The 16,399-nt window shown below is 39.5% G+C and overlaps 1 protein-coding gene across 1 annotated transcript in view; it reads right to left on the bottom strand.

Moving 5' to 3' along the window:
• The window catches only part of enox2 (ecto-NOX disulfide-thiol exchanger 2), a 171,200-nt gene extending 155,287 nt beyond the window's left edge, over window positions 1-15,913 (bottom strand). Inside the window, exon 1 of the mRNA XM_037675199.1 lies at window positions 15,859-15,913. Coding sequence (XP_037531127.1) covers window positions 15,859-15,892 — 34 coding nt within the window. The 5' untranslated portion in view covers window positions 15,893-15,913. The remainder of the gene's footprint in view (window positions 1-15,858) is intronic.
• Window positions 15,914-16,399: the final 486 nt, after the last annotated feature.

Raw genomic sequence — 16,399 nt, 5'->3', positions numbered from 1 at the left:
TCTTACAAATGAGTCAACAAAGTTTTTGCCAAAAAACAAATAAAAATAAAACTCCATGGACACTCAAACAAGGGACACTGTAGTGCTTCCACAAACTGATTTTCCAGATATGCCACATCTCTATTGCCTGCGTGAGTCGCTTTACTGCAACTATCCTGGTTTAACTAACAGACAGCAATCCACGCACGGCCACAGCTTTACAAGTTGACAGAAGGGTTTTGAGTGAAAAAGTTGCCTCATAAGTAATCTAAAGAGCTTCCTACCTGTCTGTCAGCGAAGCTTTGTGCTGTCAGGTGACAACAACAGGGCAGAGCAGTGATGGGCAGGCAGAGGCAGTAAATAGCTTCTCTTTGTGACATGAAAATGAATAAATCCTGCTGGTCTGCATTCAAATGGCACGTTTACTTTTCCATCTCCAAGAAACTTTAACAAATAGTAAAAAAAAAAAAAAAACAAAACACTTCAAGCTAGTGGACGTTACTTTAAACTCTGACCAATGTATAGGCCCTATTACTTTATTGTTATGTGATTACATAGGTGTGTTCATTATGGCATTGGTCTCCATCAAAATACACAAGTTTAGATTCATTTTTTTTGGCATTAGTTTTTATGACAGGTTGTTTGTGCAGGGCAGCAATTTAGGCTTTTCGAGTGTCGACAAAGTGCGTCTTTTTCATGGAAGGCTACAATTTTCTCACGATAATGCATCCCTGCGAATTCAAAGCTGTCAGTGAGGTAGTTGGATTTAATCGAACGACAGAACAATCCGAGTCGTATATTCGTTCCTCCCTTTTATCTTAGTTGCACTCATTTTCCCAGCTGCTGTAAAAAACCCTGGTTGGTAACCTCAAACAGTCATAGCGACCAATTAAAATTTGAGAGTTCCCAAAGTTTCCAAATCTCTTGGTATTATAAAGTGGAGCTCAGTACAGTTTTAATTTGTTCTGCAGCACAAGAGTCCCATGCCGAAGAGAGCTGCAAACAAAAAAGTTAAATAAAAAAGCTCTTTCTCAAGTGCTCTATGCAAAACCTTTAAATCTAATCTCTGACAGATGTTAGCAAAAGTGCTTCTCTTTGCCTGCACATCATTAAAAGCAATCTAACGACGCTCTGCCTGTTGATCAGAGAGCAGAATGGAGGTAAAGTGCTGCCACAACGCCTGATGGACCTGTTCTCTCCCAGTGGTCTTAGGGAGGCACTCGACCTCCACTCACTCAATTTGATTCAAAGCATGTTTGTGCCTCTAGAAGGGAGGAAACGAGAGAAGATGGAAACTGATCCCCGTCTGTAAGATTAACAACTCGCAAAGCGGCCAAACAGAAAAGGACAAGACATTTTCTGGACAAAGGAATAACAGTGATGCTTGAAGCTGCACGATTGTGACGGCAAACGCAACTAATTCCAACTTACTATTAGATTTCCATTTAGGGAATTTCAGCTTTGTTGCTCTTTTCTGAGAGATGAAAACTAGATCTCTTTGCTCAGAAAGGCAGCAAGAAGCTGTGTGGGCGGTGGTGCTAATTACTATACTCAGAGCATTGACAATTTGCAAACTAATAACATTTGACTCATCTTTGACAAGTTATTGCTTTTATGAGCTTAAGTAAAGCAGCAGTTATGCTTGAACACATAAAAAAAGCAACTAAATAAATAAATTAAAGAGAGAGGGAGAGGGAGGGGAGAGCTGCGGGACATCTGAGGTAAATTTACCATGACTATAAACAGAGAACCGAGTGCCAGAATAAAGCAAAGTAAGCAGGTTAATGGTAGGAGTTCAGAAGCATCGTCCTCGCTTAATTAGATCCTGGGAGTCCACAAGAAAATGTCCCATTTAAAAAACAGAGCTATGGCCATTCGGGAATAAATGACATGGAAATGCTAATAAGTGGACATCGCAGCAAAAATGTAGGAAAATATTGGCATCCCTGCAACGATCACAGTATCCACTTTAATTAGACGTCCAAACGCAGCATCATACCCCCACAGTGATGCATGTGGAAATGAAAACTTCCATTCCTACTAGCATCATAAAGCGAGTGCTATGATGGATCTCATTAGCAAATGCAATCATGGATTTTGATCGCATATCAAAAGCAGCACATGCAACGAGAAGAGAAGAGAAGAGAAGAGAAGAGAAGAGAAGAGAAGAGAAGAGAGGAGTCCAGCTGTAACGCTGCGGTCTCCACAGCTGCCATCCGCCCCACGATTCAGGGCAAGTGGGTGTTTTTTTTCTTACAAAGCTCGCTGGTACAAGTTGTGTTCAAACGACTAACAAAATGTTGGAAAACGCGTAACTCCTGCGGTAAGTGGCAGAGGGAGACGCGCGGTTAACCTGCAGCAGCGTTGAGCGCGAGAACAGAGAGCGTGCACCTCAACAGGAGACGACACCGACCTAAACAAGCGAGCGAGAGAAAACTTGGAAAAATAATAATAATAATTAAGATGTACCCGTGTACTGCAGGAGAAACATTGTCCACAGAAGGCGAGACGCGCTTCCTGTCGGTCCTGTGCCGGAGGAACAAATTTTAAAAATTAAAAATAAGAAAAAAATCCTTCAGAGGGGAATCGGTTGGTGTGTGTCCGCCCGCTCCGCTCGGCAGACTGGACTGCAATGAAAGCAGCCAGGCGAAGCGGGACGCTTTTTAACTGCGGCAGCAGAGCCCGCCCTCTCCGCGCGCGACGCCGAGCAGTTCGCTCCGGACGCACGCGGCGGCGAGACGAACTGTTTGGGAGGAAAGAGACGCGGCGAGAACTGCGTCTCGCTGCGGAGGCGACACGAGAAGCGCAAAGAAACGACGCCGTTTTACGAGCCGACGTCGCTGAACACAAGATGAATGTCAGACAAATGCAGGTGCTTTATTTTTATTTTTTATTTTTTGTCCAGGGAACTTGAGTATAAAAAGTTGGATCTGTGCAAAACTTTCAACAGCTGTGCTTTTAAGATGCCATGTCACCCAGCAGTTTACCAGATGGAGGAGAAGCTCCACGCCTGTGATGAAGTGTTTCAAACGCAAAACTAAAAATGTTCCATGTTTATGGGCGATAACGTTTTTGCACGTCGTTTCTGTGTTTGCTTGTCTGTCTGTTAGCAAAATATCTAATGAACCAGAGGACAAATTTTAATCAAACTTTCAGAACGTAATTGTAGGATGTACAGCTAAAGCTAATTAACTTTTGGGGACAGCCCCGTTCAAGATGGCTCCCACAGCTAAGCAACTTAAGCAAACGCAAAAATACCTGCAACTCTGCTAATTTTCAAAATATGGAGCTAAAATTTAGTGCGGTAGTAGATGAAAGTCATTCACAGCTTATACTTTGAGTGCTAAATCATGACAAAAAATATATATTCTTAAAACTTTGCCATTAACGACTGGTGTCAGCTCTGTCCGTTAGCAAAATATCTCACGAACCACTGGATGGATTTTAATGAAAGTCTCCGTAAGTAATCAGTGGGTATATATCTACCTCTGATTAATTTTTGGAGTCAACCTAATTCAAGATGGCCACCGAAGCCAACCGATGTTACAAAACACAACAATGGCTGTAGCTCAGCCATTTTTACAGCTCATTAGCTAAAATGACACAAGGTAGTAGCTGAGACTAACTCACACCAGAAACAACATGTTTGCCTTAATAGTTGGCATTAACTGTTAAGAGTCAACGGTGTCTGTTAGCAAAATATCTCAAATACATCTCAACACGTTTTGTGAGAGTTCAAAAAAATCTTACACGAGATCGTGCAGAAAGGCATTTACAAAGTTTGAGTAAAGAGTCTGACCCCCGTCCCTTCTCATCATAAGATGATCTTAGTTTAAGCTCTGGATTAAAAGATAATGAGTGATATGCATTCATTTAATGAATGCAAGGCCTGCAATTACAAATGGGCGGATTCAGCTCACTCAGATGCTTTTTACATTTTTAACGAGAAAGACTTCATTTACTTCTATTTTAACATTTCCATTAAAGTCGCTGATGAATATACTTTTAAGAAATGTTTCTGTAAATATGTATGAAAGGTTTGTTCTCATATTGCGAACAATAGATTTGTTAAAAATGAATGATGCTTGAACGTTGTCTTGGTTTGATCAACGCTCAGTGAAAAGATTAATTATACAAGCGAAACAGCAGAGCAAACACCATAATACGCTTCCATAATTAGACACAAGCTGTGTGCAGAAACATGCAAAATATCAAGGAGAATGTTATCAAATGCATCAGTGCAGCGGTCAGATGAGCCTTTTATTCCTCACCTCGTGAACTGGGAGAGAAGCTGATGTCTTGTGCTCAGGGAGAATAATTTATCAAACATCTCGTGTTAACAGCAGGTTTAATATAATTAGTGTTTGTTGAGGCTTTATGCTCATTTGAGGTAACTTACGTTTAGCGATTTTTAAAACGTGTAAATGAAAAATGAATTTAAAATGAAGTAACAGTTTCTGAGCCCACCAAATGTTAATCTTAACATTTTCTTACGATGGTCTGCTTTTCTCTGTAAGTTGATTCGGACACAGTTTGTCTAATATTCGCATACCTTCAGTCGAAGGAATGTAGTCGACTAAATAAACTCTTCTTGAGTGTTGTGCAACGCGGCTCGGCTGCCTCCAGTCTGCAGACGTTCAAACGTTAAACGTCGTTAAATGCTGCACGTGACAGGAGAGCAGCAACTGAAGTGGAAACTGAGGTAAAAAAAAAAAATTGTCCACGTTTGCAAATAGACGGGCGTAATTCTTAACTGAGCCTCTTGAAAATTTGTAAGAGAAAACGTGAATGACTGTGTAACAACACGAGCAGATGGAAGGGCAACTTTTCCAGCTTATTGCATTAAAACACTGCAGAGGAGGTGAGTCGTTTACAAAATAACTTTAAGGAAGGTTACAAACTTCATCTAACGTTTCAGTCTGCATACAGTTAGGTCGTCTTTACTTTGGAAAGCTGCAGCACGCGCCGATGCCTTCAGTGATGCAGTTGTATCTGTTTCTGCATATATCTGTGTGTCTGTTTATCAATATATCTCATGAACCGGTGGACAGATTTTAACGTAACTCTAAAGGCCCCCACATACTCGGGCATACTGTGTGTACTCTGTGAGCAACGTGGACTCCGTGCGTAATGTCCGCAGACGGTTGTGACTTCATACTCGAGCGTACAGATTGTCTCTGTCTTCCGGCATTTTACAAAGGTGTCCAGCCAATCAAGACGGCATAGGAAAAAAATAGGTGGGACATCTCTCTTTGCCCCATCCCCACTTTTCCCTCTCATCTTTCTTGCCTTAACAAATCTGTCCCTGAGGTACTTCCATTTAGCTCAAAGTGCCTCGTCCTTACCCAGGGTCTGAGCTAGCTCTTCCCACAAATGTCTTGCTCTCTGAAAGCTGTTATCTGAGAGCGGTTGGTGTCGCATACATGTGAACATCGTTTCTCGCCGGGCAGTTTATTGTGTGACACAGAGTACGCGTACGCAGTCATAAAAATGTATCTTTGCGCAGACATGGTCAGCGGAGGTCCGCGCCGAGTCCGCCTCGAGTACGCGTGGACCTCCATGGAATGAAGTATGGCCGAGTATGTGGGGGGCTTAAGAAATCAGTTACCAAAATTAACAACTACAACTGACTGCCTTTTGGGGTCAACCGAATTCAAGAGGGCCACCGCAAATAATCAACATTAGGCAACACAAAAATAGCTATAATACAGTCAGTCTTACAAACATTGAGCTTGAATCTGGTGTAGTTGTGGCTGAGAGTCACCCCAGCTACAACCAGTAGCTGGGTACTAACTAGTGCGTAACACCTTTGTTTAAAATACTGGCATTAACTTTTAAAATCAACACTGTCTGTTAGGAAAATTCCTGTTCCACATCTGTCCTGAGGTCAGTAGATGGCCCCATACAAACACACCTGCAAGCAACATCCCTGATGAGGTTCCAGGCGTATAAAAGGAATCTAACGACTTCCCTTCTACGCTGGAGCGTTACTCTGCCAATGGTTTGTGCTTCTAGCCTTTTGTGATTCTCTCTGGAACCGTCCCCATGCTCTCCTCAGCTGTTCTCCTCACCCTCCAACCACACACCCTTCTGAGTTTACTGGACTTTCTCATGTTGTACAGGATCATTGGAACCAATCCATCTACCATCCTTCTACCAGTAACAACCAAGTACATTCTGAGGAACCCATTACTTTAGTACACTGGATCTGACTCTTCTCCTTGCTCCCCAGGGTTCCTGTTACTTCTCCCTCAAAGAAACTGGTCCAGATGACATGATTTAACCTCGTTTGTTCCTGGTTATTTATTCACTGTAATAAAAACACTGACTTGACCCTTGTGTGCATGAGGTGTTCATATTCAGTCCTTTCAGTGTGGGTATTCAGCCCTGTGACACACAGGGCATAATTTGAAACTGCATAAAGTGAAACTTGCAGAAATTAATCATGGGATGAAACTCTACAACTCATTAACATTTGGAGTTAACCCAATTCAAGATGGCCACTACAGATAATTAAACTTAGTCAAAACAAAAATAGCTTTACTTCAGTCAGTTTTACAGATTTTTTTTCTTCTTCTTTCGGCTGCTCTCTGCGTTAGGGGTCGCCACAGCGAAAGCCCCCAGTATACTCCCGCGTACGTTCATATGCAGAAGTACGCACATACGTACGCGGAGGTACGACCTACCCCCCAGAACATGTCCGTGCAAAGCTCAGTTTTTACGACGCGATGTCGCACAATAAACTGCCCGGCAACGGTCTGTTTTGTATGCGACACCAATGTATTAAATTTCCCTTCTTCATCCCTGATCTGGCCTTTTCTTTTGTTTTTTTTGCCAAGAGGCAGTGATCTCTTCCTCCTCCATTGATGCCATGACTGAAATGGTGAGAAATGAAGGAATTTGTCACGAGCGAATTAAACTCAGGTCCAGCGTGGCTGCGGGAGGGTCTGGAGATTTCCTGGTGGGCTGGTCTGATGTGTGGGCTGCAGGGCCAGCACTCCCTGTTTTTTAGATATTTTTATTAACAACATATAAACACAGAACACCGCTGCGACTGAGGCTGCCAGCGCTCGTTTTTCTTTTTCCCCGACCTGTCGATCAATCCAGTAGGCGTGTCAGCAAATGACCAATCAACGACCGCAATTTGTCCCGAAGATAAACGCCCCTTGTCTGTGAAGTTGCTCTGCAGCCGCTCAGAGTGTACACTTGAGTATCAAGTCTGAACCCTCTGCGTACGGTACACGCGTACGTATGCGTGAATGGACGTACGTGGGAGTATGGCTTAAGTCGCACGAAGACTTGGCAGTTATTTTTACACCGGATGTAAAAAGGTGTTACACTCCCCTCAGTCAGTTTTACAGATATTAAACTAATTTTGGTGTGCAGGTAGTTGTGAGTCATCTTCCACACGTACTTTGAACATGTCCAAGGCTGTGAGTGAAAGTACAATAATTTAAACAAAAATAATTGGCAATTGTTTTTTTTGTGTTTTTTTTTTTTTTTTTTAATGTCCAGAGGACCACACTTAACTTTTTAACAAAAATCTAAAAGAACAAGTCATGGCAGAAAAGATTTTTTTATTTTTTCTTTAAATGGCAAAGTCTGTATTCAAATGTGTACATAGGCAAAAACATGCATGACTATGGTGACATTATTTACATGAACGCCTCTACAAGAACCCTGCAGATGTTGGACACTGTCTATCACGGTGCGCTAAGATTCATAACTAGCTGTAACTACCGTACCCATCACTGCACCCTGTATTCACTGGTTAACTGATCATAATTAACTTCACGCAGACTCTCTCACTGTTACATTTTCATCTTTAAATCACTTCTTGGTCTGCTGCCTTCATACATCTCCTCCTACATGTCACTGCGTGAGTGCAGCTACAGCGTGCACTCTCAGGACATTATTACCTGCAGTGTTCCCTCAGTGAGGACTGAACTAGGCAAAAGGCCCTTCTACTCCGCTCCTGTTTCCTGGAATATCTTGCAAAAAGATCTGAAGCTCTCAACTTTGACCCCTAGTGGCTTCAAACATCTGCTGAGTTCCTGGCAAAAACCAATGCAGACGTTCCTGTTTTTAGTTTTATACATTTCAATTATACTTCTTAATGTATATGCTTTCATCTTGTGATTGTCTACTGTTGTCATCGCTCTTTGTTAAAAACAGGTCTCTCTTGTAAATGAGTCCCTGGGGCTCAATGAGCCTAACCTGTATAAAGATTGAATGAAAATAAAAATACTGTACACAAGCTAAAACAGAGTTTACATAGCGTTTCTGTGAGCTTTGGATAGTAACAACTCCAGCATCAAACAGTTTACTTCTTTTTCCCACTAGAACCTATTTTTCAACACTTCGCAGAAAATCATTTTAAGGTTAAATAAAAACATTTACTAAAGGAAAATGTCATTCCCCTTTTTTCCAAAACTCAAATTTGCTCTCAATTTCCAGGCCTCTGTGAAGTGTCAATAACTCTGCAATAGAAGCAAGGTCCAAGTCAAATAATAGGATTATAGTACACCATCTTTAATCTAACAACAGCAAATATTCTCTGTGCTTCTTTAAACAAGAGGCCGGTTTAAAGAAAGGATGCTTCTTCTTCAGCAAGCAGCGGCGTGATATCAATATACAGTACATCATTATTTCGTGCAAATGAAAAATGCATGTTTACATTTAGCCTCTGCCGAAGAATGATTAGGATATACATGCAATGACGCTGCCAAAGATTTAGCTCAAATATGAAAAATGGCACAATAAAATATCCTGCAGCCTGACAGCTTTTTCTTGCTGGAGCAATTTACCAAGAATCTGAAATGCAGGCAGCATCTTCTCCTCCGACTTTGTTCGTTTTTGCACACAAGCGTGTTATCTGAGTTCTTGGCAACATTTATACAAATCCTACACTTCAGAATAAAACTAGATAGACATTTTTTTGTACACTAATCAAGGGAGAACTTGAGTATTTGAAGGCAGGTAACCTGACAGTGTAATGGGTATTTCACAGGATGTTACAATCTGGATATTTGGAAAGACCTCATAGACTTCACACAATAATGTGTACACCTGTGTTCCTCGAACATTTGATCCCAAGCCCAGGCTTTGAAAAATATTGGGACGGTTAAATTCCCTGTTTTGCATGCTAAAGTAGGTCAGTAAAAAACAACAACATACAGATCATGCATACAGAAAGTCAGAACATATTATAGAGATGGGCATTAGCGAAAACCATCAACAAAAAACTACTTGAAAATTTGCGTTTCTGACACAAACAAATGCAAAGCAACCAACTCATTTGCTTTTTGCTGTTCTGTTCCTTTTTTTTTTTTTTTTTTTTTTTTACCAGAAAAGGGTTTTCATAAATAAAGTGAATGTTTTCCATGCAAAATTCAATTACCTCTGTCAGCCATTCGTAATGAGTAACAGCCAGTGCATGCTCTCCTTCAATTTTGGCGTCCATACGGAATGATTTTTGTCTGATGTCTTGATTTTTTTTTTTTCTTCTTTTAAACAATGATGTTATATCCGTGGTCAGCTTAGAGCAGCAAAACATTCAAATCAAACACTAATTTGAGTCTGTGCCTCAGCAGATGAAAGCCTCCTTGGTTTGCTTTTATGGTTTTGTATGAGAACGAGTGTGTTTGATGATGAGTTTTCTTTAGTCAAATAAAATGCCGGGCTTGGAATTTGTTACGCGAGAGAGTTTTATAAGTCCAATCGTCCTCCACATGTCGGCTTAATGGAATAAAACAGAAACAGATTTATAAAATAAGGGGCGTTCCCGTTAGACTAAATCTCCTGCTGAATATATCAGTTTAGTTAACAAGGAAATCATATATAATCAATATTTCAAATTTAATTACTGCTTGCTAAATGTAAGCTGTGTACCATCAATGAAAACAACAGTAAAACTTAAACAAGAGCTTTGGGAGGCATAGCCCGTTTCTTGTCTTAGCTAGCGATCCTCTTATTCAATATTTTCCTCTTCACTAAACATCTCATTTCTCCCATGAGATGCTGACTTTGTTTGTCTGTCTTTACTGAGTTTCTTGCCAAATCCCACGGTAATGTTCTCCCTTGTTAAGAAAGCACCAATCTATAAACTTTTTTTTCCCTGTCAAACAACAAGGTTCAGTTGCAGTAGGTGTCACACGCAACTTTCAGAGGATTTAAAAAGGCTCTGCTTAGAAAGCTAAAACATAAAAAAAAGAGGTGTATTCTGTGTTGTAGTTCTGCTTAGAGATCAATGAAAGGTGAGATTGTAGCTCAGGCACAAGTTCAAATCAATTCAATTCAGATTATTTTATTTTTATAGCACCAAGTCACAACTGAACTCATCTCAGGACACTGTACAGAAACATACATATACATAAAATGTAAGTAAAGAACGCTATTGATCTGAGGAGCAGACTGCTTTAAGTCTATAACCATCACAGGACTCTCATCTTGAGCAAGCATGAAGGCGACAGTAGAAAGGAAAAACTCCCTCATGACGAAGAAACCTTTAGCAGAACCAGGCTCAGGACAACCTGCTTCAACCAGCTGGGTTTGAGAGGAACAGATACACAATGGCAGGTCGAGAATCACGTTAAGATAGAAATAGTATCAAATGAAATGTATTCAATTGTAACAATTCATTTTAAGAAATGAGGTTAGTTTGTCCTCCAGTAGTCTAAGCCTATAGCAGCATAACAAGCCAACCCTAACTATAGGATTTATCAAAAAGGAATGTCTTGAGTCCAGTCTCAAAACTGGACAATGTGTCAGCCTCATGGTCAGAAACTGGAAATTGGTTCCACAAGAGAGGAGCCTGATAACTGAAAGATCTTTCTCCCATTCTGCTTTTGGAAACTCTAGAAACCGCAAGTAAGCCTGCAGTCTGAGAGCAAAGTGCTCTGCTAGGAAAATATGGAACAATAAGATCTCAAATATAAGATGGAACTAGGTTGTTGAGGGCTTTGTAGGTTAGAAATAAGATTTTGAATTCAATTCTGGATTTGACAGGGAGCCAGTGGAGAGAAGCTAAAACTGGAGAAATATGATCTCTCCCACTAACTCCAGTTAAGACTCTGGCAGCAGCATTTTGGATCAACTGAAGACTTTTTAAAGAAGTTTTTGGACACCAAAATAACAAACCATTGCGATAGTCCAGTCTAGACGTGACAAATGCATGAACCAGTTTTTCTGCATTATTTTTAGATATGATGTTTCTAATTTTAGTGGTATTACGCAGGTGGAAGAAGGCGGTTCCAGTAACGTTTTTAATGTGGGGGTTGCATCGACAATCGTGCCAAGTGACAAATATTTGAGTGCTCTGTATGACTGTTGAAGTTAAGAGGAGAGGTCTCTGTCTCTCTGGGGTTCGCAGGGTTAACTTTGACCTTTATCTTCCTCATTTCTTCTAATTTTGTTTTACCTTTTCACTGTCTTTCTTCTCGTTTCACATCTATGCAGAATGGCTGATGGTTAGCAGGTGATCATCTGGGCAGGAAAGGTTGAGGTGACTCCCCAGCTTCAGTCTCGCCTCATTACACAAGCTTTACATATCCCTGCTTGAATAATAGTAATGAGTTGTGGAGGAGTAACAAGACATCATAAGAAGTAACTGGAAACAACATGTTCTGAGTTGAAGAACACCATTTGTTGTGGTTTCCTTGATCATATGAGAGGAGGGAACTACAGCAGGCGCCTTGGTGACAAAAGAAGCTGTCCTGGAAAACAGATCAGACTAAATCCAAAAGGAGGCCAGGACTTTCTCCAGAGAATTTCCCCCCAGCATGAATATTGATGGAAATGGGTCTCACACAGAGTGCAAAACAACCGTTAACCCCTTTGTGCTGCTGAAATGTTGTTAGCAATGCTTGCTGCTCTTCGATCAGTCACAGCCAGAGAACCACTCAACTTGAACACCACTCATATATGGCCACCAAAATAGCCCCAAGAACAGGTTGTTTCATATTGGGTTTGTTTGTTCAACAACTTCAACACTCTGCATCCAAAGCTTGTAAGACCACCGATAAAGAGCTAATCAGCTTATAGGAGCAACTGGACTCTATAATGATTCGAAATTTTCATCTGCGATGTTGTGCAGGTAGCTTGTTGTGATATTTAGCATTAGTATTTTACACAAAAGGGATTTTTAATTAAGCCTCTGACTCTCAAAAACGTACTAAACTTAAGAACCTTAAGAAAAAAATGATAGAAAACTTGGAAAACTTTATTAAATTGATGTTAATATCAGTTCGTCTGAAAACAAGACACTGAAGTAAATATGTCATGTTTTTGAAAATCCAGAGAGTAATGAAGTCTGGCTGCAAGTGTAAAAAAAAGACCATCTTTTTGTTTTGGTCAGGAAGCAACATTTTTACTTTTGAATACGATAAACGAAACGTGGCTGTAAATTCAAGGTAAAAAAAAAGTAACCAACAACTGTCACTGTGGACCATTTGACTGTTTTCTAAAACAGATCAATTGTTGATGTTTAAGTGGTGAAGTCTTCCACAGTCACAAATTAAACCTTATAACTGTGCAAATCTAATTGACTTTCTCCATTAAATACTCTTTAAATATATTTTATTTAGGAGTTGAACTCTTCACATCCTTGCACAACAAAAGAATAATCTAGCTGTGATGAAATTTCATCAGTTATTCAATAATTACTGATGCTACCAGCAGTGAAGATATGCATTTTTATTTTAACCTTTAAAGCATCTTCACCGTAAAGACGCTGCACTTTGTATACCGTATTTTTTGGACTTTAAGGCCAACGGATTATAAGGCGCACTATTAATGAACAGGTCTGTTTTCATACATAAGGCGCACCGGATTATGAGGCGCATTAAGCGAAACAAAACAAAGATAAGTCAAATTTTATTCAACTCATTCACAATATCCACATAAAATCGGTCTGAGGTCAGTAAGCACAACCACAATTAATACAAAAGGCGTACCTGATTATAAGGCTCACTGTCAATTTTGGAGAAATTTAAAGGATTTTTAAGTGTGCCTTATAGTCCAAAAATATGGTCAAAACTATAACATACCTTGTTAAAAGCTGGGTTTTTGTTGTTTGTTGTCTTAAATTTGTGAGTTGTCACTAACTTCATCCCCTAAGGAAACAAATATTCACCACAGTATACATACAAATAACTTCTAAACAGTTCCCAAGTAACATTTTTATTATTACTGAACATCCAATTGTTACACTTCTAAAGAGAATTAAAAGCAAAACAAGAAAATAACATTGGGATGAACAGAAACTATTGATCACCTCAGAAATATTTGATACATTAAGATTTTGTTGACATCTTATATATTGTTTTTATGTATAATTTCCCCCCAAAAAAGTAATAATATGTACATTTCATACTTTATTATTACAGTAAATAAATATTTACAAAAAAATTCTTGAATGCAGTATCCGACAGTTACTGCCCAACATCTGGATGTACTGCAGATATTTCTGGATTAAATAAATACTATTTTATCTATTTATGTGTGCATCTTTGACACTAAAGTAAAACATTTAAACCAAAATGTCTTTCATTGTTTTTTTTACTTTTAAATGTAGCAAAATCATCTTTAAAGGGGAGATGACTTAAGTTAAAATCAGTATTCTTTATTTGTTTGGTGGGGAAAACTAAACTTTCAGTTTCACATATAAACTATTTCCATTTGTTAGTAACAAATGCAGACATTGACAAAGAACTGAACCAATGGAAGTATACTAATCTAATGTAGGGGCAAACTAAAAGAGAAAATAACCAAGACATGCTGGAGGGAAAAAGGAAGTCCAAGTATCAGGCAGAGCATTCATTATCGCCTGACTGACCTGCATATTGCACCATGTAAGAGTAATGGGGAAGGACACGCTCATTGGCCAAAGCCCAGAAAAAAAAGGAGCTTTTCATTCCTCCTCTCCTTCTTTTCTCTTAAGTAATCTGTCAGTTTCTTACTCGCTTCAGTTTCTACTTTCACACAAAGTACTGCAGGATCCCATTGTTTAAAGAAAGGGATCACAGATAGTTAGTGAAACATAGTAATATCACGCCTCATGTAATACATAATGAATACCATGGTTATGTAAAAGCTAATTATCTGTTAAATGAATGTCATCACTGTCTTTTCATGTGTTGAGCACTCTTTCTAGTTATGTGGAATGGCAGAAAAGAAGACATTAGGAGGCCTATATGGAGATATCCTAACAAGCAACAAGATTGGTGAGGCCGTGCAAAGTAGTGCTCGTTCCCCGTATGAGTATAGCAATGCTGAACAAGTACAGAGCCCAATTTTTTTTCTTCACTATTTCCAGCTACCAGTTTAATCCCAGCAATAAATTCACTGTGATCCTTAATTTTGAAACGATGATGAAAACAAGTTAAAGGTTCCAAATTCGGCTCAGTTCATACCACGAGACCAGTTTGGACCATCTTAAACTGAAATGGGAAACAGACTTGGAGAAATCCATATCAGACTCAATCTGTCAAAAGATCACTCAAAACATGTATTTATCCTCAATCTGTCTGAGACATGCTGTACCAGTAATCCAGTTCAAGGTGGTGCACCGGCTGCACTGGTCCAAAGACAAGTTGTCCAAGATCAAAGCCGACCTGGACCCCACATGTAATCATTGTAAACAAACTCCAGCTACGTTCTTGCATACATTCTGGGCCTGTCACAAACTGCAGACCTTTTGGAAATCTATTTTTGACACCTTCTCTGGCATGTGTGGGAAAACTGTGCATCCATCACCATTCATCTCACTGTTCGGGGTGGTCCCTGTGGATACGTCCCTCAGCAAGTATGAGAAGGATGTGATTGCTTTTGGCTCTCTTCTGGCCAGAAGCCTTTTTTTGTGCAGATGGAAGGACCCACAACCCCCAGCATATGTACACTGGATACGAGAAGTGGTGTAGCATAGTAATCTGAAAAAAACTTGATATACCCTGAAAGGTTCGGTAAAAAAAAATTCTGGGACACCTGGTAGCCTTTTGTGTCAACGCCTGCTAGGCTAGTTGTGTATGTATGACTGATCTGGTGTGAGTGGAGAGGGGCGGGAGGGGATTTTATTCTGTTATTTTCTTTGTTGTGTTTGTGTGAAGAAAAAAATAAATAAAAATACCTTGTTTTAAAAAAAAAAAAGTTTCCAAATTCTGGAGCAAGTTGGTGTCTGTAAATAATGTAATGGCCACTTTGCTAAAGTAAAATTTCAGTTTTACTTTTATATCATTGCAAAGTAAGTTATAATTTACCAAGTGAAATATTCTTTGATGTACACTGAAGATGTTTCTTTGAACTGCATTACTTTTTACTGTAGCTGAAATTGCAACATCTGTAGTAAATTATTAACAAATACCAGTATGCAATTTTCCATATACAGTATGCAATATGTTGTGTTCTGACTCTCAAGTTCATTTCTGCACATGTGTGGAGGTTTGTGAACACATGAGGTTCACAAAGAAAATGAATCACAACAGTCTTGTGCCTGTGTTTCACTGTAAATATGACATTATTTATGTTAGACCAAAAAACAAAGGTTATATACGATAAATACTTTGGAGTTTTAATAGTAATATAAGGAATGCAGCAGATAGGCTTAAAAATATAAACGTGAAAATAAAAAGCAAATTCTAGGAAAGTTTTAATTCTCAAATGTATGAATGCGTGAAATGTTTCTGGGTGGATGAAATACAAAAAACATCCATAATGAAAAAAAAAAACACTTTTTGTAAAATCCCAATCTTTTTTGTGTTTAAAAGAAAAATCTGGACTGTAAGTTATCTTTGTTATCTTCAGCATTATTTACAGGAACTCTGGAATCCAACAGAGTAAGAAGACTAACCAATAAATTATACAGTGGCAGTAAAGGCCTCTCACCTGTGACTCGACTTGATCTGTAGTCTTTGTACATCCTACAGATGCAGCGTTGTGCTCTGTGATCTCAGCTCTTCCAGTCTTGTAGCAAATCTGTTTTGGATGCAACACCAAGCAGAACAAATTTCCAATTAGCTTCTGTTCGTTCTGTTTCACGAAATATTACAGCAGGGGTTTTTACACCTCAACTACGAAACCCAACTTATTCATTCAGTAGTTGTTCAAGGACACTGAATGAGATGAGCTTTAAGCAGGCACCAAAATAAAAAAAAGGCTTTGTCTTGAATAAAGAAAGACAAACAGAGGAGACTGTAATTCATCCACTTCTCCAAAAGGCATGACCTCCCTGCTTTGTAGAGCAGAAGCTCATTGGAGCCGTAGAGGGCTATGAAGCTTGGGTGGGTCCCATTGACTGCGCTATTAACGCTCAAACTGAGGGGATCAGCACTGAAATACAAAACACTGTCAGAAGGTTGCACAGAGAATTTTGTAATGCATTTCATTCCACCAAGAGAAACCCTGAGGGAGCAGTGATGACTGGAGT

This window comes from Nematolebias whitei, chromosome 4 (assembly GCF_014905685.2).
Source record: "Nematolebias whitei isolate Nwh7 chromosome 4, NemWhi1, whole genome shotgun sequence".
Taxonomy (NCBI): Eukaryota; Metazoa; Chordata; class Actinopteri; order Cyprinodontiformes; family Rivulidae; genus Nematolebias; species Nematolebias whitei.
The sequence above is the reverse complement of the archived record's forward strand: the minus strand, read 5'-3'. Positions and strand labels throughout refer to the sequence as shown.